General features: G+C 37.8%; 1 protein-coding gene across 3 annotated transcripts in view; it reads right to left on the reverse strand.

The window, feature by feature from the left end:
* The window catches only part of IL1RAPL2 (interleukin 1 receptor accessory protein like 2), a 1,206,855-nt gene that overhangs the window by 587,111 nt on the left and 594,320 nt on the right, over window positions 1-25,424 (reverse strand). For all 3 annotated transcript variants that reach the window (XM_047716403.1, XM_047716406.1, XM_047716404.1), the window contains exon 3: window positions 18,937-19,123. In XM_047716403.1, coding sequence (XP_047572359.1) covers window positions 18,937-19,123 — 187 coding nt within the window. The remainder of the gene's footprint in view (window positions 1-18,936; window positions 19,124-25,424) is intronic.

The raw sequence follows: 25,424 nt of genomic DNA on the forward strand, positions 1-25,424 counted from the left end.
AGTGAGCCCATTTACATTCAGGGTCCCTCGAGCAGGGACCCCACAGGACCCGGTGAGACTCCCCTGGAAGAGCTCAGGGATCTGCGGGGTTCAGAGACTCCAGGTGGGGCTGTGTGCCAGAGACAGAAATGTTTGGTCACAGGCTGGGTGAGGTCAGAGCACGGGCAAAGACACTTGAGAATCATTACAACAGGCCCCTCCCCAAGAAGATCAGCAAGAAATCCAGCCTGAACAAGTTCACTCACCAAGGTGAACAGCGGAATTCCACAGTAGGAGAAAGCAAAGCATGGAATTCATGGCTTTCTCCCCATGATTCTTTAGACTTGAAAAGTTAATTTTTTTTATTTTTTTCTTCTGCTACTTTTTTCTAACTTTTACCCTTTCCTCTTTAAACATTTTTTAACTAGTTTATCTTAACAATACCTTTCAAAAAATATTTTTTGAACCTTCATTATTATAGTCACATTTTATCCTTCATTATATCTAACTTTATTTTTTGTATAAACATATGGGTTTTTTTCTTCAAAAAAAATTTGGGATACAACTTCTTCTAATAGATCAAAATATACACTAAATCTAGCAGAGGGCTTTGTTCTAGTTTCCAGCCTGAGCAAATTCTCTTCACTTTTTTTTTCTTTATTCTCCCAACCAACTTATCTTATCAACTCCTTCCTTAGAAATTAAAAAGTTTTTTCATCTTTATAGTCATATTCCATCACTTCATCATGTTTACCCTTATATATGTTTTACATTCTTTAAAATTTTGGGAGATATTTTCTTCTAAGAGACCAAAATACTCCAAAATTAAGTAGGTGAACCTGTTCTATTCACCAGTCATATATACATATATATATATACACATATAAACACACACACACACACATATATATATATACACATGCATATGCTTTTTTATATTGTTTATTTTTTTCACTTTTTAAATTTTTATTATTTTTCTGAACTTCTTTTTAGCCCCTTTCTTCCCCCCACGATTTGGAGTCTCCTCTGATTTGGTTAAAGCACATTTTACTGGGGTCTTTGCCAACCTTTTAGTATTTTACTCACTCCTTCATATATTCTTATCTGGATAAAATGACAAGGCAGAAAAACTCACCACAAAAAAAAGAACAAGAGGCAGTACCAAAGGGCAGGGACCTAATCAATACAACATTGGAAATCTGTCAGATCTAGAGTTGAGAATGACGATTCTCAAGGTGCTAGCCAGGCTCAAAAAAGGCATGGAAGATATTAGAGAAACATTGTCTGGAGAAATAAAAGCCCTTTCTAAGAAATAAAATAATTAAAATCTGACCAAGTTGAAATCAAAAAAGCTATTAATGAGGTCCAATAAAAAAATGGAGGCTCTTACTGCTAAGATAAATGATTCAGAAGAGAGAATAAGTGATATAGAACACCAAATGACAGAGAATAAAGAAGCTGAGCAAAAGAAAGACAAACAACTATTGGACCATGAGGGGAAAATCTGAGAGACAAGTGATACCATAAGACGAAACAACATTAGAATAATTGGGATTCCAGAAGAAGAAGAAAGAGAGAGGGGAGCAGAAGGTATATTGGAGAGAATTATTGTGAGAATTACCTTTATATGGCAAAGGGAACAAGTATCAAAAACCAGGAGGCACAGAGAACCCCCCTCAAATCAATAAGAATAGGTCCACACCCCATCATCTAATAGTAACATTTACAAGTCTTAGCAACAAAGAGAAAATCCTGAAAGCAGCCCGGAACAAGACGTCTGTAACATACAATGGCAAAAATATTAGATTGGCAGTGGACTTATCCACAGAGACCTGGCAGGCCAGAAATAAATGGCATGATATATTCAGAGCACTAAACGAGAAAAACATACAGCCAAGAATACTATATCCAGCTAGGCTATCATTGAAAATAGAAGGAGTGATAAAAAGCTTCCAGGACAAACAAAAACTAAAAGAATTTGTAAATACCAAACCAGCTCTACAGAAAATATTGAAAGGGGTCCTCTAAGCAAAGAGAGAGCCTAAAAGTAGTAGATCAGAAAGGAACAGAGACAATATATAGTAATAATCAACTTATAGGCAATACAATGGCACTAAATTCATATATCTCAATAGTTACCCTGAATGTAAATGGGCTCACTGCCCCAATCAAAAGACACAGGGTATCAGAATGGATAAAAAAACAAAACCCATCAATATGCTGTCTACAAGAAACTCATTTTAGATCCAAAGACACCTCCAGATTTAAAGTGAGGGGGTGGAAAACAATTTGACATGCTAATGGACATCAAAAGAAAGCTGGGGTGGCAATCCTTATACCAGATCAATAAGATTTTAAGTCAAAGACTATAATAAGAGATGAGGAAGGACACTTTATCATACTCAATGGGTCTGTCCAACAAGAAGACCTAACAATTTTAAATATCTATACCCCTAACATGGGAGCAGCCAACTATATAAACCAATTAATAACAAAATCAAAGAAACACATCAACAATAATACAATAATAGTAGGGGACTTTAACACTCCCCTCACTGAAATGGACAGATCATCCAAGCAAAAGATCAACAAGGAAATAAAGGCCTTAAATGATACATTGGACCAGATGGACATCACAGATATATATAGAACATTCCATCCCAAAGCAACAGAATACACATTCTTCTCTAGTGCACATGGAACATACTCCAGAATCAATCACATCCTGGGTCATAAATCAGGTCTTGACCAGTATCAAAAGATTGGGATCACTCCCTGCATATTTTCAGACCACAATGCTCTGAAGCTAGAACTCAATAACAAGAGGAAACTTGGAAAGAATCCAAATACATGGAAACTAAAGAGCATCCTTCTAAAGAATGAATGGGTTAACCAGGAAATTAAAGACAAATTGAAAAAATTCATGGGAACAGATGATAATGAAAACACAATGGTTCAAAATCTGTGGGACACAGCAAAGGCAGTACTGAGACGAAAATAAATAGCAGTACAAGCCTTTCTCAAGAAACAAGAAAGGTCTCAAATACACAACCTAATCCTACACTTAAAGGAGCTGGAGAAAGAACAACAAAGAAAGCCTAAACCCAGCAGGAGAAGAGAAATAATAAAGATCAGAGCAGAAATCAATGAAATAGAAATGAAAAAAACAATAGAACAAATCAACGAAACTAGCTGGTTCTTTAAAGGAATTAAGAAAAATGATAAACCCTTGGCCAGACTTATCAAAAAGAAAAGAGAAGGGGGGCACCTGGGTGACTCAGTGGGTTAAAGCCTCTGCCTTCGGCTCAGGTCATGATCCCAGGGTCTTGGGATTGAGCCACGCACTGGGATCAATGCTCTGCAGGGAGCCTGCTTCCTCCTCTCTCTCTCTGCCAGCCTCTCTGTCTACTTGTGATCTCTGTCTGTAAAATAAGTAAATAAAATCTTTAAAAAAGAGAGAGAGAGAGAGAGAAAAGAAAAGAGAAGGGACCCAAATAAATAAAATCATGAATGAAAGAGGAGAGATCACAACCAACACTGAAGAAATACAAACAATTATAAGAACATATTATGAGAAACTATACACCAGCAAATTTGACAATCTGGAAGAAATGGATGAATTTTTTTTTAAAGATTTTATTTATTTGACAGACAGAAATCACAAGTAGACACAGAGACAGGAAGAGAGAGGAGGAGGCAGGCTCCCCACTGAGCAGAGAGCCCAATGTGGGGCTCGATCCCAGGACCCTGGGATCATGACCTGAGCTGAAGGCAGAGGCTTTAACCCACTGAGCCACCCAGGCGCCCCAAATGGATGCATTCTTAAAGACATATAAGCTACCAAAACTGAACCAGGAAGAAATAGAAAACCTGAACAGACCCATAACCTGTAAGGAGATTGAAGCAGTCATCAAAAATCTCCCAACAAACAAGGGCCCAGGGCAGGATGGCTTCCCAGGGGAATTCTAACAAACATTTAAAGAAGAATTAATTCCTATTCTCCTGAAAATGTTCCAAAAAAAAAAAAAAGAAATGGAAGGAAAACTTCCAAACACATTTTATGAGTCCAGCATTACATTGATCCCAAAACCAGACAAGGATCCCATCAAAAAAGAGAATTACAGACCAATATCCTTGATGAACACAGATGAGAAAATTCTCACCAAAATGCTAGCCAATAGGATCCAACAGTACATTAAAAGAATTATTCAGCACAACCAAGTGGGATTTATTCCAGGGCTGCAAGTTGGTTCAACATCCACAAATCAATCAGTGTGATAAAATACATTAATAAAAGAAAGAACAAGAACCATATGATACTCTCAATAGATGCTGAGAAAGCATTTGACAAAGTACAGCATCCTTTCCTGATCAAAACTCTGCAAAGTATAGGGATAGAGGGTACATAACTCAATATTGTCAAAGCCATCCATGAAAAACCCACCACAAATACCATTCTCAATGGAGAAAAACCAAGAGCTTTTCTGTTAAGGTCAGGAACATGGCAGCCATGTTCATTATCACAACTGCTATTCAACATAGTACTAGAAGTCCTAGCCTCAGCAATCAGACAACAGAAAGAAGTAAAAGGCATCCGAATCGACAAAGAAGTCAAACTCTCACTCTTTTCAGATGATATGATACGTAATGTGGAAAACCAAAAGACTCCACTCCAAAACTGTTAGAACTGATACAGGGATTCAGTAAGGTGTCAGGATATAAAATCAATGCACAGAAATCTGTTGCATTTCTATACATCAACAACAAGACAGAAGAAAGAGAAATTAAGGAGTCGATCCCATTTACAATTGCACCCAAAACCATAAGATACCTAGGAATAAACCTATCCAGAGGCAAAGAATCTGTACTCAGAAAACTATAAAGTACTCATGAAAGAAATTGAGGAAGACACAAAAAAATGGAAAAATGTTCCATGCTCCTGGATTAGAAGAACAAATTTTGTGAAAATATCTATGCTACCCAAAGCAATCTACACATTTAATGCAATCCCTATCAAAATCCCATCCATTTTTTTCAAAGAAATGGAACAAATCATCCTAAAATTTGTATGGAACCAGAAAAGACGTTGAATAGCCAGAGGAATATTGAAGAAAAAAGCCAAAGTTGGTGGCATCACAATTCCAGACTTCAAGCTCTATTACAAAGCTGTCATCATCAAGACAGCATGGTACTGGCACAAAAACAGACACATAGATCAATGGAACAGAATAGAGAGTCCAGAAATAGACCCTTAAATCTATGGTCAACTAATCTCCAACAAAGCAGGAAAGAAAGCCCAATGGAATAAAGACAGTCTCTTCAACCAATGGTGTTGGGAAAATTGGACAGCCACATGCAGAAAAATGAAATTGGACCATTTCCTTACACCACACACGAAAATAGACTCAAAATGGATGAAGGACCTCAATGTGAGAAAGGAATCCATCAAAATCCTTGAGGAGAACACAGGCAGCAACCTCTTCGACCTCAGCCACAGCAACTTCTAGGAACATCACCAAAGGCAAGAGAAGCAAGGGCAAACATGAACTATTGGGACTTCATCAAGATCAAAAGCTTTTGCACAGCAAAGGAAACAGTTAACAAAACCAAAAGACAACTGACAGAATGGGAGAAGATATTTGCAAATGACATATCAGATAAAGGGCTAGTAATCAAAAGCCATAAAGAACTTATAAAACTCAACACCCAAAGAACAAATAATCCAATCAAGAAATAGGCAGAGGACATGAACAGACATTTCTGCAAAGAAGACATCCAGGTGGCCAACAGACACATGAAAAAGTGTTCCACATCACTTGGCATCAGGGAAATACAAATCAAAACCACAATGAGATACCACCTCACTCCAGTCAGAATGCCTAAAATTAACAAGTCAGGAAATGACAGATGCTGGCGAGGATGCGGAGAAAGGGGGACCCTCCTACACTGTTGGTGGGAATGCAAGCTGGTGCAACCACTCTGGAAAACAGCATGAAGGTTCCTCAAAAAGTTGAAAATAGAGCTACCTTACGACCCAGCAATTGCACTACTGGGTATTTACCCTAAAGATACTAATGTAGTGATCTTAAGGGGCATGTGCACCCAAATGTTTATAGAAGCAATGTTCGCAATAGCCAAACTATGGAAAGAACTTAGATGTCCTTCAACAGATGAATGGATAAAGAAGAAGTGGTATATATATACACAATGGAATACTATGCAGCCATCAAAAGAAATGAAATCTTGCCATTTGCGACGACGTGGATGGAACTAGAGGGTATTATGCTTAGCGAAATAAGTCAAATCGGAGAAAGACAACTATCATATGATCTCCCTGATATAAGGAAGTGGAGAAACAACATTGGGGTTTAGGGGGTAGGAAAAGAATAAATGAAACAAGATGGGATCGGGAGGGAGACAAACCATAAGATACTCTCAGTGTCACCAAACAGAGTGGCGGGGGGAAGGGGGGTAGGAAGAGGGTGGTGGAGTTATGAACATTGGGGAGTGTATGTGCTATGGTGAGTGCTGTGAAGAGTGTAAACCTGGTGATTCACAGACCTGTACCCCTGGGGCTAATAATACATTATATGTTAATAAAAAATAAAAAAATACATTAAAAAATAAAGTAAAATAAAATAATAATAAATAAAAAGCCTACACATTGTTGCAGTCCAATCCCTAGCTCTGCCACTATATAACCCAATTCACTATATAACCTGTAAGACTATTCTATAAATTAAATTAGGTAATAAATGAACATGCTTGACACAGTGTTAGGTTCTGTAAACACTCCAGGTAAGGAACTATTAACAAATTGGTTCTATGGAATCAATGGAGTGTTTTAAATAGTGGCATCTTACATTCAGATGTGCATTTCTGAAGGATCATTCTAGTGGATATATAAAACGAAGTCAGACTATAGAAAGAGACATTGCTTAAGAGGCTTTAATTTGTTTTGATCTGATTTTATCCCTTGAACATGATTAAGGATATACAGGATGTCTCTCCAAAGCCTGGATTCTTACAGCAATTTAGGAAAGATCAACAGCAAACTCCTGTTAAGCTTGAGAAAAGCATACATGTCAAAATAAGATTATAAAAATTGACAAAAACACATTATCTTGATAAATCAGAAATTGTATAATCAAAACTCAACTTATAAGATTTTATTGCCAAAGACCAGCAGTATCCCAAATGATCATCAAAAATAAATGGCAGGAAGATGCCCTTCAGCAGATGAATGGATAAAGATATGGTTCATATATACAATGGAATATTAGGCCTCCATCAGAAAAGATGAAGACTCAACTTTTGTATCAACATGGGTGGGACTGGAGGAGATTATGCTGAGTAAAATAAGTCAAGCAGAGAAAGTCAATTATCATATGGTTTCACTTACTTGTGGAGCATAAGGAATAACACAGAGGACATCGGGTAAAGGAGAGAAGTGAGTTGGGGGAAATAGGAGGGGGAGATGAACCATGAGAGACTGTGGACTCTGAGAAACAAACAGTGTTTTGCAGGGAAGGGGTATAGGGGGTTGGGAGGACCTGGTGGTGGGTATTAAGGAGGGCACGTATTGCATGGAACACTGGGTGTGGTGCATGAACAATGAATCTTGGAACACTGAAAATATAAAATTAGAAAAATAAATAAATAAAATATCTTTCACAGTGCCAAATGGTACATAATTTGGAAAAAAAAAAAAAAAGGCAGGGATTCCTGGTTGGCTTAGCCAGTTAAGCATATCACTTCAGCTCAGGTCATGATCCTAGGGTCCTGGGATCAAGGCCTATATTCGGCCCCCTGCTCAGCTGGAAGTCTGTCTCTTCCTCTGCCTCTCCCCCACTCATGTTCTCTCTCTCTCACACACACATAGATAAATAAAATATTTTAAAAAAAAACTAAGAGTTTCAGATAGGGAGGTGGGTGGAGGGTATGGGGTAACTGAGTGATGGGTATTAAGGAAGGCATGTGATGTGATGAACACTGGGTGTTATATGCAAATAATGAATTATTGAACATTATATCAAAAACTAATGATGTGCTATATGTTTGCTAATTGAATTTAAATTTAGAAAAAAACAGTGGCGAAACAGTGGTACAATTCTACAGTGGAATATTGGACTACTACTCATCAGTGAAAGGAATGAACTATTGATATATAACACAACATAGACAAATCTCAAATGCATTACGCTAAGTGAAAGAAGACAAGCACAGAAGGCTACATATGATACTATTCCATTTGTATAACATTCCACAAAATTATAGGAACAGAAACCAGATGAGTTTTTACCAAAGACTGGGGCTAAGAGGAGGTAATTGACTATGAAGGGACATGGAGGAATTTAGAGTGATGGAAACATTCTTTATCTCAATTTTGGTGTATACATTTGCCAAAAGACATCAAATTATACAGGTAAAAATGATAAGTTTTATATCTGTAGATTATACAGAATAACATGACTTTTAAAAAATCTTAAATTCCCAACTAGAGTCTAAGATGTCTTAGATAAGTATCTTTTCTTAGCTCCCCTTGTAACATTTCCCTTCCTATAGTAGCAGCAAATATCAAGTAAGGACTTTAGTCATCAAATTTTTATAACATGTCTGGGACATATGACAGACATTTTTACATCTATTTTATATGTGAGGAAATAGAGGTCCAGTGACATACAATTACTTATCTGCAGTAATGGTGGAATGGTGACCAGAATCCAGGTCCCCAGATTCAAAGACCAGTGCTTCTTATGCATCTCAAATACCCATTTCTCTCACATTAACCCATCTTCTTTGTAACTTAAAAATAGTAAAGAATCCCTTTCTGACTTCTAATGCCATATCTAGGAATAAAAAAAAAGGATAAGTGGGACTTTAATCTTATGTAACTTATTGGTTTTAAGGCATACCAAACTGAAGCATTCATGGGTTTCACAGCCCATCCCTTCTGGATAAAAATATCTTTGAAAATTCTAGTTATGAGATTAAAAATTTAAGGAAATTTAATTTTATGATTACAAAAGAAGGTACATAGTAATATCACTACATTACCAAAGGGATTCAAAATCCCTAAGTATTTTGCCAAACTACATTTTAGCAAGAAAGTATTGGTCATTTGGGCTGTGGTATTATAAGGACTCCAATGACCTTTTTTCCCCCTTTATGAACATTGTCAGTATGTATAGCAAGATAAATCAAGGTAAAGCTCTTAACTTTGGAAGCTTAACTCATTATAATGAGTGAGAGCATTTAGAAATGGTCTTTCTTAAAATATTATTTTAGCAGATGAAATTACCTCCTTATAATTCATCTGGAACTTTTCTTAAACATGGTAGGAGTCAGAGATCTAATTATTTTTTCTAAGTGGAAAGTCAATTGTGTGCACAGTATTTTTATTTATTTGACAGAGAAAGATCACAAGTAGGCAGAGAGGCAGGCAGAGAGAGAAGCAGGCTCCCTGCTGAGCAAGGAGCCCGATGTGGGGCTTGATCCTAGGACCCTGAGATCATGACCCGAGCTGAAGGCAGCGGCTTAACCCACTGAGCCTCCCAGGCGCCCCTTGTGCACAGTATTTTTAATAAGCCATTTATCTATCCTCTCCACACCCATTCAAATGAAATGTTATCATATGCTAAGTTCTCAAAAATACGTATTTTTTAATATGTTTCTGGATGCTCTATTCTATTCAACTGATTTATCTTTTCCTAAACTTGCTATTTTAATTGCTGCTGTTTTGTAGTAATTTTAGCATCAGGTAAAATAAGCCCCTTTTCATGAATGTTTTACCCAATATTTTCTTGTCAATTATGGTACATTCATTCATTCACATAAACTTTATAATGTTTATCATATTGTCTAATTTCAAAAAAATTATATTCTAACAAAATGAATTATTTATACGTTGGCAAGAACAGACCCTTTACCCTATGAGATAATCCCACACAAAAATACATCCTGTCACTCCATTAATTTAGACCATTTTATGTCCTTTAATAAAATTATATTTTTATACAGGTTTCCTCCCATCTTTGTTAATTTTATTCCAAAGTGTTTCATAGTTTGTTATTATTGTAAATGGAATAATTTCATTTCTTTCATTTTATATGTCTGATTATTACTAGTAAAAACAAAAGTTACTGAATATTTTGTATATTTTTATTAAGCTACCTTATCAAATTATCTTATTAGTTCTATTTTTTGTTATTGTTGAGTCTCTTGGGGTTTCTTGGTATACAATTATATAATCTGAAAAATAAGGTTATTTTGTCTTTTTTAAAATTTTTATTTATTTATTTGACAGAGAGAGAGAGATCACAAGTAGGCAGAGAGGCAGGTGGGGGGGGAGCACTTTCCCTGCTGAGTAGAGACCCCCCCCACCCAGTGTGGGACTTGATCCCAGGACCTGGGATCATGACTGACCTGAGCTGAAGGCAGAGGCTTAACCCACTGGGCCACCCAGGTGCCTGGTTATTTTGTCTCTTATATTTTTTTAGACTTTTATTTATTTATTTGACAGAGAGAGATCACAAGTAGGCAGAGAGGCAGGCAGAGAGAGACAGGAGGAAGCAAGCTCCCTGCCAAGCAGAGAGCCCAATGCGGGACTCAATCCCAGGACCCTGAGATCATGACCCGAGCCAAAGGCAGAGGCTTAACCCATTGAGCCACCCAGGCACCCTATTTTGTCTCTTCTAATATACAAGTGTGTGCGTGTGCATGTGCACATTTTATATAGCTTATTTCATTTAATTTTTTTATTGTGTCAGCAAGAGCCTCCAAAACAATGTTGAATAATAGTAGTGACAGAGAGCATTCCTATCTTGTATGTCAATGATATATGGATATATTTACAAGGATGTTTACTGTAACCCTGAAATTAGAAAAAAAAAATAACCTAGGAGAAAAAAAAACTTGAATATCTATCAGAAGAGTGGTCAAATAAAAGTTCATTTGCATCCTATGAACTATGATACAGCTATTAAAATGATTTAGATTTATATTACTAACAGGGAATGATGTTCATGATACATTTGTGTGTGATGGGGAAGGCTGAAGTGATATGTACATGAGGTTTCCATTTTTATAAAATGAATTATGAGGAGATGTGTGTGTGTGTGTGTGTGTGTGTGTGTGTGTGTGTGTGTAAATAAATAATACATATATATTGGGGTGCCTGTGTGGCTCAGTGGGTTAAAGCCTCTGCCTTCAACTCAGGTCATAATCCCAGGGTCCTGGGATCAAGCCCCACATCAGGCTTTCTGCTCAGCAGGGAGCCTGCTTCCTCCTCTCTCTCTCTGCCTGCTTCTCTGCCTACTTGTGATCTCTCTCTGTCAAATAAATAAATAAAATATTTAAAAATTAAAAAAAAATAAATAAAATAAATTATACATATGTAGAAAGAGTATATTGGCATAGAGGAAACTGTGGAATGATAAACAGATAACACTAACTACCTTAGATGGTTAAAACAGCGTGGAAGAGCAGGGTAAAACTGACTTCATACATCTCTACACTGATTTGTCAAAATATACATTTTTAAATATATACATAGATATACAACTAATTTCTTTGGCTAGACTCCAAGCTTTTCATAAAACTCAGTAAATGTCAAAAAGAAAAGGAGAGAGATGGCGGGGAAGTAGGAGGAGGCACCATTTCAACCTGTACCCTAAAGTGAGCTGATTACCTACCAAAGAACTCCGATCACCCATGAAATCAGCCTGAGATTAGAATTATACACGTCTGGATCTCTATGGGGGCAGAAGACGCCAGTGGGCAGGTAAAGCTGAGTGGGAACATCGGACTGATATCGGAAGATAAACAAAAGGGGGAGGGAGCCACCAGAAGCGACCCATTGGAAAGTAATACCCCAATACAAGAGAGCCCTGCAACTGGGGACCAGCATTAACTTGGAGTCTGGTTGAAAGCACTCAAAAAGAGCAAAGAATCCCAGGGGGAAATTGTGGGAATCAGGGCAGTTATGGACAAGGGCTTAAGTCCCCAGACCCAGGACAGCCACCCCTGGCACTGAGCCAGAGAGAGTGAGGCGGAGAAACCAGGTCTTGGTCCCTGAGCCGCGAGCCGTCTGAGAGTGCGAGGGGTCTGGCTCCCGTGAGGGGCTGGGAGCCTCGCTAGCCAGCAGAAGCATAGAATAGACTTTTTGCAGTCCCCCCACACGTGCGCCATGCTGTGCTATCAGAGCCTGAGTTGCGCCCCACACCCTCCTCTGAGAGAGGTGCGTGCAGGCACCAGCCCGGCGCTCGCAGACCCGGAAAGTTTGAGTACTCCCAGCCCGGGCCAGCAGGAAAATCCCAGTGTGCGATTGCTGCATGGAACCTCTCTGGCGGTCTGGAGCTACCCAGACAGCCGCCGCTGTCGTGGTTTTGGGTACAAGAGGGAGTTCCTGTGTCCCCAGGGACCGCGACTTGGAAAGTGCTCTGCCAGGCCTCTGCCAGCCGAGGGGGAACTTATGTGCTCTGCAGCACCCAGAGGGGAACATACTGAGGTTTCTCTCTGAGAAGGAGTTCTGGGTGCAGTTTGCTTTCCTCTAAACCTCCAAAAACCATCAAAAGCTGCCAAGGTGAGAGAAAACAAATAAACAAACAAACATAAAAACCTCCAGAGAACAAAAGCCTGAAAAACCGGTTTCCTCAGAGCCCATCCCCTGAAGGCAGCAGGAGGACTTAACTCAGGGAACAATGCCTGAAAACCCACGCGGCAGGCCCCTCCCCCAGAAAGCCAACTTGGGGGGGGGGAGACAAGGGAACAACCACCACTACTTCATAGATACAACTTTTATTTTTAATTCATTCCCACTATTCTGGTTCATTTTTTTTTATATATAGATAATTTTTAACCTATTTACCATCACAGTGAGATGTCCAGTACATCAAATTCCAAAATAACCTTTTAACCTGAACTTTTCGATACATATACCCATGTTTTTCTTTTGCTTTTCTATTTTTTAATTTTTTTTAAATTTTATTTTAGTTTAGATTAGTTGATTTTTTTTTACTTTTATTTTTTAATATTCATATAGAGTTAAACTTCAAGGTAATTCCCTTTCCCCAATCAATGCTACCCCTATAGGTAAACCAATTTTTAATTCCCCTTTATCTTAGGAAAGTTGAGTCCTTTAACAAAGATATCAAGATACATCCAGGAAGAATCAAAATAACCTTCCTCGCCCACACAGAATTTATAACCACTCTCACATCTTTTTATTCTGCCAGTGTTTCTGTGTATTTGTGTTTGTCCTGATAGTATATAAATCTTATACTTGGGGTTCTTTTTGACGAGGTTTTTTTTTCTTTTATATATGTAGGTGTATGTATATATGTATATGCATATATATATATATTTCTCTTGTCATATAATTTTACCAATCTTTTTGTCTGTTTTTGTTTGTATACTTCATAAATCTTACCTTGGGGCCCATTTGGGCTGAGCCTTCCCTTTTATCTTTTATTTTCCTGTCTCTCTCTCTCTCTCTCTCTCTCTCTTTTTCTCTCTTTCTTTTTTCTTTTGTTTGGGTGGGGACTCCTGATTGCACAGAAGCGTTCCATGGTGCACCTTGACTGCACCACGGTCAATACATCCAACTACATCCATTCAGCCATTTCTCACCAAACTGACTAGGAGGAGGAACGCCCAACAGAAGAAAATTTCAGAGGAAGGGCCTTCTGCAACAGAGCTAATGGCTATCAGCATAGACAATATGTCAGAAAGGGAATTCAGGCTAACAATTATCCAGGCAATAGCTAGGTTGAAGAAAGCCATGGATGACAAAACGGAATTGATTAGGGCAGAACTGAAAGCCACCAGGGATGATGTTCACAATGTTAGGGCAGAACTGAAACCCACCAGGGATGCTGTTCACAATGCTCTCAATGAGTTCCAATCTAATCTAAATTCTCTAAAAGCTAGGGTAACTGAGACAGAAGATAGAATTAGTGATCTGGAGGACAAACAGAAAGGATCAGGAGGAAGCCTGGAACAAACAGCTTAGAAGCCACGAAAACAGAATCAGGGAAATAAATGATGCCATGAAACGTTCCAATGTCAGAATTATTGGAATCCCTGAAGGGGAGGAGAAAGAAAGAAGTCTAGAAGATATAGTGGAACAAGTTCTCCATGAAAATTTTGCCAATCTCGTGAATGGAACCAGCGTTCATACACTAGAGGCAGAATGGTCTCCCCCCAAGATTATAGATTCTTGAAAGTCCTCGAGACACCTAATAGTAAGAATGAGGAATTATAATTGTAGGCAGGCCCTCTTGAAGGCAGCCAGGACAAACAAGCTCCTTACGTACAGAGGAAAGCCAATCAGAATAACGTCAGACCTGTCCACAGAAACCTGGCAAGCCAGAAAGGGCTGGCAAGATATATTCAGGGCACTAAATGAGAAGAACATGCAGCCAAGAATACTTTATCCAGCAAGACAGACATTCAAAATGGATGGAGAGATAAAGAGTTTCCAAGAATGGCAAGGCTTAAAAGACTATGCGACCACCAAGCCAACACTGCAGGAAATATTAAGGGGGGTTCTATAAAGAGGAAAAATCCTAAGAATATCATTGAACAGAAATATAGAGACAATTTACAGAAAGAAAGACTTCAAAGGTAACACAATGTCAATAAAAACATATCTATCAATAATCACTCTCAATGTGAATGGCCTAAATGCACCCATAAAATGACACAGGGTTACTGACTGGATAAAACGACAGGACCCACCCATATGTTGTCTACAAGAGACCCACTTTGAACCTAAGGATACACTCAGACTGAAAGTGAAGGGATGGAGAAGCATCTTTCATGACAATAGGCCTCAAAAGAAGGCCGGGGTAGCGATTCTCATATCAGATGAATTAGATTTTAAACTAAAGACTGTAGTCAGAGATACAGAAGGACACTACATCATTCTTAAAGGGACTATCCACCAAGATGATCTAACAATTGTAAATATCTATGCCCCCAATATGGGAGCAGCCAATTACATAAGAAAACTGTTAATCAAGATAAAGAGTCATATTGATATGAATACATTAATAGTAGGAGATCTTAACACGCCTCTCCCAGTAATAGACAGATCATCCAAGCAGAAAATCAATAAAGAAACAAGAGCATTGAATGACACATTGGACCAGATGGACCTCATAGATATATACAGAACATTCTACCCTAAAACAACAGAATACTCATTCTTCTCAAGTGCACATGGAACCTTCTCCAGAACAGACCACATACTGGGTCACAAATCAGGACACAACTGATACCAAAAGACTGAGATTATTCCCTGCATATTCTCAGATCACAATGCTTTGAAACTGGAGCTCAATCACAAGGAAAAGTTTGGAAGGAACTCAAACACCTGGAAGCTAAAGACCACCTTGCTTAAGAATGCTTGGATCAACCAGGAGATCAGAGAAGAACTGAAACAATTCATGGAAACCAATGAGAATGAAGACACTTCGGTCCCAAACCTATGGGATACAGCAAAGGCGGTCCTAAGGGGGAAATACATAGCCATCCAAGCCTCCCTCAAAAAAAACTGAAAAATCCAGGGGCGCCTGGGTGGCTCAGTGGGTTGAAGCCTCTGCCTTCAGCTCAGGTCCTTATCTGAGGGTCCTGGGATCGAGCCCCGCATCAGGCTCTCTGCTCCGCGGGAGCCTGCTTCTCCCTCTCTCTGCCTCCTTCTGATCTGCCTACTTGTGATCTCCCTCTCTCTGTCAAATAAATAAATAAGATCTTAAAAAAAAAAGAACATGTATGAGAAGTCAGAAGTTCAGAATTTGAACTTCTAATCAGCCGCGTGTTAGCTAAGTATCCCTCTGTAAACTTATTCAGTTTCCTTGTCTGTAAAAAGATGATGGTAACAGTCACCAATAAGTAGCCTCACCTCTTTTTGCTAATTGATGGAGTTCAGATAGAGGAGAGAGAGAGCCCCCTTCCACACATCCCTTATATTCCATTGACAACCAGGCTTGACTTACTCAGCTTTCTTTAGGTAAAAAATTAAATGTTGCATTTTATAGAAAAGTAGACTAGCACTTGGAAATTGATCATGCAGCATGCATACTTTCTACTGTTAAAGCACTGGAGATAATATATTATACACCTCTAAATTTAGATGTACACCAGAATGAAGTCTGGGCAAGTGTCTTTACACTGTGTTAGCTGGAACAAAATCACTTATGCTTAGCCTGATAGGGCATACAGAGACTTTAAAGCCAGCAGGGAAGATTATTAAACTATTGAGTAGAAAAACATTTTCCCATTACATCAATACATTTTTTTTCAAGGATATACTTTGAAACTGTGAGAAGCAGTTAAGAAAACACTTGGGAGGGGTGCCTGGGTGGCTCAGTGGGTTAAAGCCTCTGCATCTGGCTCGGGTCATGATCTCAGGATCCTGGGATGGAGCCCTGCATCATGCTCTCTGCTCGGCAGGGAAACTGCTTCCTCCCTCTCTCTCTGCCTGCCTCTCTGCCTACTTATGATCTCTGTCTGTCAAATAAATAAAATCTTTAAAAATAAAAAAAAAGAAAGTATGAGGAATGGAAATGCATTTTAGAAAAAAAAAAGAAAACACTAGGGAGCTTTAGGAACTCTTTGGGGTTTAGTTTTTTCTTTTGATCCATTAGTATAGTACAATGACTAAAAGAATGGGCCCAGTAGCCAAAATGCAAGTCATAAACTGCTGTGTGACTTTTGTTAAGTCACTTAATTTATCTGAGTCTCCAGTCACTTCTGGAAAATGGGGATAATAATAATACCTACCTAATACAGTAGTTCTACTAGAGACTGAGTTAATCTATCTAAGGCACTTAAAACAGTCTGGCATATAGGGAGCACTTGATGTTAGTTATTATTGTGATTAATATTTTTCAATTGTAAAATGCTATAGAAATCTTAAAAGTTATTGCCCAAGCAGAGCTAGAAAAGCTATTTGCTTCACCATTTTTGGTCTATTTCTAAGAACAGTGCTTAGCATTTCCCAAGGAAGAAATTGTTTTGTTATATAACGATGATAGTGAGGTCTAGAGATATGAAGAAACAAGAAAGAATTTAGTAGAAAAATAAGATGAGATAGTTGAATATATAAAAAAGGAAAAAGTTGATGACCCAGATTTTACTCGTAGCTGCTAACTCTGGAGCTGATCAATTTTCCTTTTTCAAATATAAAATTAAAATAAAACATTCTTCTATCTTCTCACAGGCTTTTCTGCACCAGTGTTTCCTGTGATCAAAGCTAGGTTTAACTCCAGGATCACTGCAGGAAAGAGTAGTGATTAAAAAAATGGACTCTGGAATAGCAAACACTGCCTTGAACACAGAACCAGGTCTTGTTAGCTGAGTAGCTTTGTACAACTTTCTACATCCCTCTGAGCCTTAATATGTTTTTTTTTTTATAAATGAGGATAATAACATCCCCACAAAGATTTGCATTGAGACTTAAACTGAGATAATATAGAGGCCAAGCTTAGCACAGTGAATGGCATATAGTGAGTGCTTTAATACTGAGAAGACTGATGATAATGGCATGGAAGACCCCACTAAATTATAGACAGTTATATTAATGAATAATTATCATCATGTGTTCCTTTTTATCTGTCAGAATATTATCTTTATTAAGAAAGAAAAGGAAGGACAATTCACATAGAGACTTGAGGTCCCAGGTCACAGCATACTTTTGGTGTCCACTGGTAAGTTCCCATAGGCATGAAGATGGAGAGACTTCCAAATATAAAAAACACTTGACAACTGTAAGAGTTAGGGTTTAGGTCTCCCTGGAAACTAAGAATCTGTCATATCCTATAGAAACAACCTGTTCCTTCTTTTATGTGTGTTTGAGTCCAACAATGTACACAACACCTGTGCAGAAATCCCCTTGGTTACCTCTGACTATAACATATAAACATACAAATACCATGTGTCAACTACCATGGCTCAAAGTTGGCATAGTGTACACAGTTGTCTTATAGAACCACAGGACCCTAGGCTAGCAATCAGAATGTCACAGCTAGAAGGCTGTGTGGTTACTTCTCTACTTCTTCCCATAGATCTAACCTCTGCCCTGTCTGACCTATTCTATGCCTGGGGAATCTGAAGACTATTGATTCTATCTCCTTTTGCTTAATTTTCCATAGGTGCTAGGAGGAAATCAGAAGGCAGGAGCTAAGAGGGGTTAGGGTGTTTATCCTGCTCAATCCCTCTTTATCTGCCACAGTTCACATGTTCTTTTAAGGCCACAGCTCTTGTCAGGTCCACTCCACTATTGCCAGGATCCAGTGACACTGCTCTTTCTCATTGTCTTTGTAGGCCTAGGAGTGGTAATTCATAGCTTCCTTCCTTATTGGGACTATTACTTGTACTTGTAATAATGGGCCTTTATTCCTAACAATAAATAATATTTCTATGTCCCTCAAATACATTCTTTCATGTGTTACTTAAATCTTTATTCTTCTTCTCACTTGCTTTCATAAGTTTGAGTGGAGGGAGTTTTTACTTATTTTTAGCAGTTGGAGAAGATGGGATTGTACGTGACACCTGCTGATGGAAGTCATTAAAACGAATACTATGTGGTGGCCTGGGTGGCTCAGTGGGTTAAGCCCCTGACTTCAGCTCAGGTCATGATCTCGGGGTCCTGGGATCGAGCCCTGCATCGGGCTCTCTGCTCAGCAGGGAGCCTGCTTCCTCTTCTCTCTCTGCCTGCCTCTCTGCCTATTTGTGATCTCTGTCTGTCAAATAAATAAATAAAATCTTTTTTTTTAAATGAATACTATATAGAAGTCATACCTCTGAGTGTGGGTCTGTTCATTTTTCTCAATGAAATATCTGATACCAAAAACTAGAAATAAAATATCTCCCTTTTTCTATCCCCAAGCCAGCTACTGACTTAAGGTTAAAAAAAAAAAAAAAAGCAATTGACACCACGTTGAGTTGAGTTACCTTGTACCACACAACATCAGGCTCCTGATCGGACTTTTTAAAGTCATCCATGTCTGGGCAGGAGATCTCCTTTCTTTTAGTGACTTCAGATTTTTCTAAATAGCGTATCCTGCTATTGTAGCACAGGCCTGATTCATTCTCTGCAACAGTCAAGGACATTGACACCTTCATGCAATACGTCGAGTTTCTGTAGGAACAGAGAAATAGCAAAACAGCTTTACTGGGTGTTTAAAACTTTATATGCTATATATTTCAAGATGTTTACCTTTCCATATAGGACTTTGCCTAGAAATCAGAAACAACATCAAAACAACACAGAACAATTTTCCATTTCAACTGACAGGAAGACATAAAACAAAATGCTAATAAGGACACCTCTGACCATCAAGTAGCAACATAGAACAGCTGTACCCATCTTCTAAACTGTAAGACACTTGACTTCTTTCCCACATTGTCACACTGAAGATCTGATAGTGAAAACTTATGAGAAAGTCTGTAATTAGAGCTATAGTTTTTTCTGCCCTGTCCCTATGGCCAGTCCCTTCAAGGTATTCCAAGAGTTGTTTGATTTGTCATTGGTTTCAAACCCAACATTTACTTTTTCAAGATACATACCCCAAACCAGATCAACATACAGAAGATACTTGTTAACTTAAATAGATTTTAAATTGTTTACTGAGATACGTCAGGGATCAAATTCTGGGTTCCTACAAAGAACAAATCCTAGTAGAATAATGTTGGTCTAGATTAATTGTATCCACCAACATTAGCATTATAAAGGAATTTCAACACTGAATTTTACCATAAGGCCACTTTAGAAGTTGAGCTAACTCATGATGTAAGGGTATTTATGGAGTTCAATCCTGCTTTCATTACCTTACATATGCCCCATGATTTTTCCTTATACTGACTAGGCTGCAGAACGTATCAATCACACAAAAGAAAACTGGAAAGTATCAGGAAGAGAGCAGAAGCACCTGGTAAGACTTAGAAGAAAGTAAACTATAAATCTCTTAGTGGGATGTGTCAGGATATCTGTTCTAAACATCAAGGGATACCTGCTATTACAAAAACCAAGTGCCAAGGGCACTTCAAAACCAAGTGTTTTTATAGCCAAGGGATAGCAATCCTGACAGATGGGATTATCATGCCAGCCAATAATTCAAGAAGACCTCAATAATAGTCAATATTCATACTATTTATTCATTGAAATTCCACAATATGCCAGATACACAAAACACGTAAGTGCAGACGGTTACTGACCATTGGGTTTACAAACGGAGTCAATCAAAATGACTACCACTCAAATTTCTAGTGACGTTAATTACTGGCAAGTACTTCTGACTATGCCCATGTCTGTGTCATCTGAGTAGGATACTATCAAAGTACTCCCATTCTAATGTTCAGATGCAACCCCATTACACAATGAAAATTGTGAGCTATTGCTTTTGTCTCTTCCTCAGTGTAGGGTCCTAGATCCTAGGGATATGCCCACTGGGGATCAAACATAAGACCATTTAATTCTCTTGTTAGATGTTTGACAGCCCCTCTAAATGCCATGAAGCTAAAAACCACCAGAATAAGAAAAACAAAACAAAACAAAAATAGTCTCAGGCAAGAAGGTAAATTTTGGTGCAATTTGGTTCTTCTTGACCCAACCTTCAGTACTTCGGTGCTAAACATTTCCATGCATGTCTCCATGCTTCCTTTGAGGTCCTCCTACATAATCTGGCCTGTCATAATACTGTCCTTTTCTTTTGGATACAGTCACAATGGCATTCCCTCTGTTCCTTATATATACTATACCACTTTGAGCTATGGACTTTTACACTTGCGCTTCTCTCCAACCTTCTATCATTTGTTTATTTGTTAAATGTAAGCATGGAATTTGTTGCTTTTGTTCATCATTCTATCCCTGAGATCTAAATGAATAAACAGCAGATGTTCAGTAAATGCTAGTTGATTAGAAGAGAGGGCATCAAAGTATGTTGATTGATGAGACATGTCCTCTCTGTTTTACTTTTGCATCAATCCCCTCATGATACTAACCTCTCTTCCTCATTCTACAGATTCAGGTATTTGGCTGGTCAAATGTCACATTCCTTGTTTAAATATGACTCAGGATAATTTTGTAGGTATACTTGTACCACAAAGATAGGATTAGCCATGTTTTATGCATCAGCATATTAACAAAGAAATAATATACTAGTTATAAGTAAGAGACAAGGAGGACTAAGGTAGGAATAGGAAATGGAGGGAAGATAGATGGTCACAGTTTTTTTTAAAGGTATTAAACACAGAAGAAAGAACTGCCTCTTGGGTTTACAAAGTATTCTGAACAGTTCTTAATGTTACAGACTCATCATATCTGCTCTATGGTATTCATCCCTACAGATGAAAGAGAATTACTTGTTAAATACCTTCCCATTATTATGGTGTGCCATCAAGGAAAGAGAGCTATTGACTTGCATTCTCAACAATAAAAGAAGACTGAATGTCCAGTGCCCTGAAAGAAGCTTACTATTCCAAATGTATTTAGCCCTGGGGGGAAAACATACTCTAAGTAAGGGACCAACATAATACAGTGGTTTCTTAACAAAGCACCAGCTTTGAACTAAGATCCACTGGGTTCAACTAGTTCTGTGTCCTTGAACAAGTAATGAAACATCTTTCAGTCTCAGTTTCCTCAGCTGACAAATGAGGATAAGAAAATCTTTATGGTGATTCCATTGGAGGTTGGAGACAGGAATTCCTTTCATTATGCAACCATGAGCAAAAATATGTTTACCATTTTCATTTGGAATGATTATAATAACTGACCTCTCTAGTCTGTTGTAACTATTAAGTAAAATAATATATATATAAAACTTATAATAGAGCATCTGGGACATAGTAGGTATTTGATAAGTTGTGGTTAGAATTGTTATTACTATTAGGATTAGTTGTTACATATTACTAATAAATAATAATTATAATTTGTATGTGATATAGTAATTACAATCAATAACCAGTATAATAAAAACAATACATTGGCAGCAATGGGTGAAGATGTGCCACTGGATTAAGGGTGCTACTTTATAGGAAAGAGTCTAAAAGAGGTCAGTTGGGCAATAGGCCTAGTACCAGAGGGTCATGGAGGTCTGAAAGGATCAAAAAGATACACTGACAGAGACACAAAAAAGTGAATCAAAAGAAAGTATCTAAGGTAGGGAGAAACTTCCAGTTTATATGAGCAGTAGCTACTTGGCAAAGGCCTGAAACTTGGAGGTCAAATTGTTAGCAAAAGTTTCACTAAAATTTCTGGGACTTTCTTAGACAAATGCCTTCTATAATAAAGCTCAGGCCTCTAGGTAAATTTTTGAGGGACAAAAAACAAGAGATGATCTTATGTGTTCCTTCCTCAACCCCTCCAAATTATAAACTATGCAGGTCACACCAAAAGCACCTTTATTATCTTGGGATGGGGATGAGGGTAGGAAACCCAACCTGGGGATGGCTGATGGATTGGAGGAGAAAATGTTTCAGTTTTCTCTAATTCTCACCCACAAATAACCTTAGGTTCAGTCTCTGCATGAATTCATTCTTGCTCTGGTCTCCAGCATGTGAAAGGCTGTTGACAAATTGCTTGTTAACTCATGAACAAGCTCCAGTATAGAGTATTTGATGATGACCCAAGGTCTCTGGAACTTGAAGAAAAGGCCAGGTATGAGTCCTACTGTCTCCATCACTGACCTGAGGTTGGTATGACCAAGGCTGCCTGACCCTCTAAGACTCAGGTTCATTTTTATTAGCTGTGTAATCCAGCCCTGGCACAGTTCCTGCTAATAATCTTGCATTATTTAGATTTTATTTAGAAAAATGCCCCAGGCCAGTTCTATTTAAAATGTTTCCTGCAACTGGGAACTAGAAATGTTACTTTTCTTTCATTAGGTACAATTAGAGCTGTGCCAGTTTGAGGAAGCAGACTGAGAAGTGTGCAATAATGGGGCTTCTACTTATTTTCTGACCTCCCTTCACATCCTGAGAAGGACAAGGAGAACACTCAGACTCAATATGAGCAAAGGGCCTATGCAGTGGTATTACAGAAGGGCCCTTACAAATGTATGCATTTCTAATCTTTTAAGTACTTCAATATCTCTTATTTTACTTAATTCTGCCAGTAACACAGGAAACTGTGCAGGTTAAGTATCATCTACACTTTGCAGAGGAGTAAAATGTAGACAAAGAGAGGACAAATAATTCAGTTAAACCCATATAACTGGTTAGTGGATTAGAACCACTGTTAACCATTAGCCCCTGGCTGTTAGCCCTAGCTACTCTCAGAACTTGATGTTAATATGGGTTAACAACCAAACTAAGTTGTGGTTATTCATACACACTTGGGGAAGCTCACAGGGAAAAAAATGTAGATGTGTAAATATAACAGTTAAAGAATAATGTCAATATGCACAGCACAAAATAATTTGCAAATTTATGAATAAACCTCACTTCCTATTCCAAAGTTTTCATGTTCATTACTTTAGGTCATAATTTATACTTTTTTCCCAGCAGTATTTCTAAGGGAAATTTTTGATCAATCTTGGGTTCCCTGACAGGAAAAGTAAGATCCAGGATTCAAAACATACATGAAGAATCCAGAGGTCTTTTTCTAACTCCCATTTATAGAATATGCTTATACTACAACATCTTAAGTTTTATTTCTGAATTTGAGTTTATGTAAATTTCTTATTTATTTTTATTTTTTTAAGATTTTATTTATTTATTTGACAGAGAGAGAAATCACAAGTAGGCAGAGAGGTAGACAGAGAGAGAGAGGAAAGGAAGAAGGCTCCCTGCCCAGCAGAGAGCCTGATTTGGGGCTTGATCCCAGGACCCTGGGATCATGACCTGAGCCGAACCTAGAGGCTTTAACCCACTGAGCCACCCAGGTGTCCCATATGTAAATTTTTTATATCACCAGTGCTGACTGATTAAAATGAAATTAAATAAATTAGGGAACTTTTTTCATATCTAAAAGCAGAAGCCAGGGTGCCTGGGTGGCTCAGTTGGTAAAGTGTCCCACTTGATTTCAGCTCAAGTCATGATCTCAGGGTCGGATTGAGCCCTGCCTTGGGCTCCATGCTCACAGAGTTTGTTTATCTCTCTCCCTCTGCTCCTCCTCCTCCTTTCTCTTGAAAATAAATAAATAAATAAATAAAAGCAGAAACCCAGATAAAGTGCCTCAGGACATATTTGAAAATTTTCTAATTGGTTCCTTCAATTGTGTTATCCTCATTTCAAATGACTTTCTTTGCAAATCCCAGAACTATCTAATGATCAGTAAACTGAAACAAAATTTGTTTTTGACATTTTTGAAATGTCAATTGACTGCTGTGCATCACTATCATTTAATCAATCTACCACCCTTGCATGATATTGTCCTTCTTGAAACACAAGAACTGTGAACTGATATAATTTGCAAATTCAGGGAAAGGCAGCAAATCAATAAACAAACAAGATCTGGATGGTGGCCATGTAAGCCAGAATTCACTAAGGAGTGTGTAACAACTCACCTGCTGAATCAACTAGTGAAAAAAATAAAATTTTTAAAAATACTTAAAATTTTTAAAAATTAGAAAAATAAATAAATAAACAAGTAAGATCTTAGGCCCCTTTGGTGAATTCCATTCCTCCAAACTTATTACAAAAGTAAGAAATTTGTATTGAAAAATATCTTTGACCTTGTTGGAAAGGAGACTTTCAGATGAGTGCAAAATTAAGCACATATAATTAGAAACTGCAGTGTTAATGATTTAAAAGAACAAGAAGATAAAAAGAGAGAAGACACAAATTACTAATATCAGAAAGAAAAGAGAGGATGCCACTATAGTTCCCATGATATCAAAAGTATAATGAAGAAATAGTACAAACAACACTATGCCCACAAATTTGATAACCTAGATGAAATAGACCAATTTCTTGAAAGGCACAATCTACCAAAATTCATACAAGAAGAAAGAGACAATATGAATAAGGCCTATAGCTATTGAAGAAATTGAATCAATAATTAATAACCTTCCAAAATATAAAACACCAGGCCCAGATGGATTCACTGGTGAATTCTACCAAATATTTAAGGATGAAATTATACAAATTCTCTACAATCTCCTTCAGAAGATAAAAGCAGAGGGAATACTTCTTAACTCATTCTATGAGGTCAGCATTACCTTAATATCAAAACCAAAGAGATTACAAGAAAACTACACACTGAACCTCTTTCATGAACATAAATGCACAATCCTCAACAAAATATTAGGAAATAAAATCCAGTAATGTATAAAAATAATTATATACCACAACCAAATGAGATTTATCCCAGCTGTGAAAGCTGGTTCAAAAATTCAAAAATCAATTAATGTAGTTTATCATATTAACAGGCTAAAAAAGAAAAATTACATGACTCTATCAGTAGATGTAGTGAAAGCATTTGACAAAATCCAACATCAATT

The sequence above is a fragment of the Lutra lutra genome, chromosome X (assembly GCF_902655055.1).
Source record: "Lutra lutra chromosome X, mLutLut1.2, whole genome shotgun sequence".
Lineage (NCBI taxonomy): Eukaryota > Metazoa > Chordata > Mammalia > Carnivora > Mustelidae > Lutra > Lutra lutra.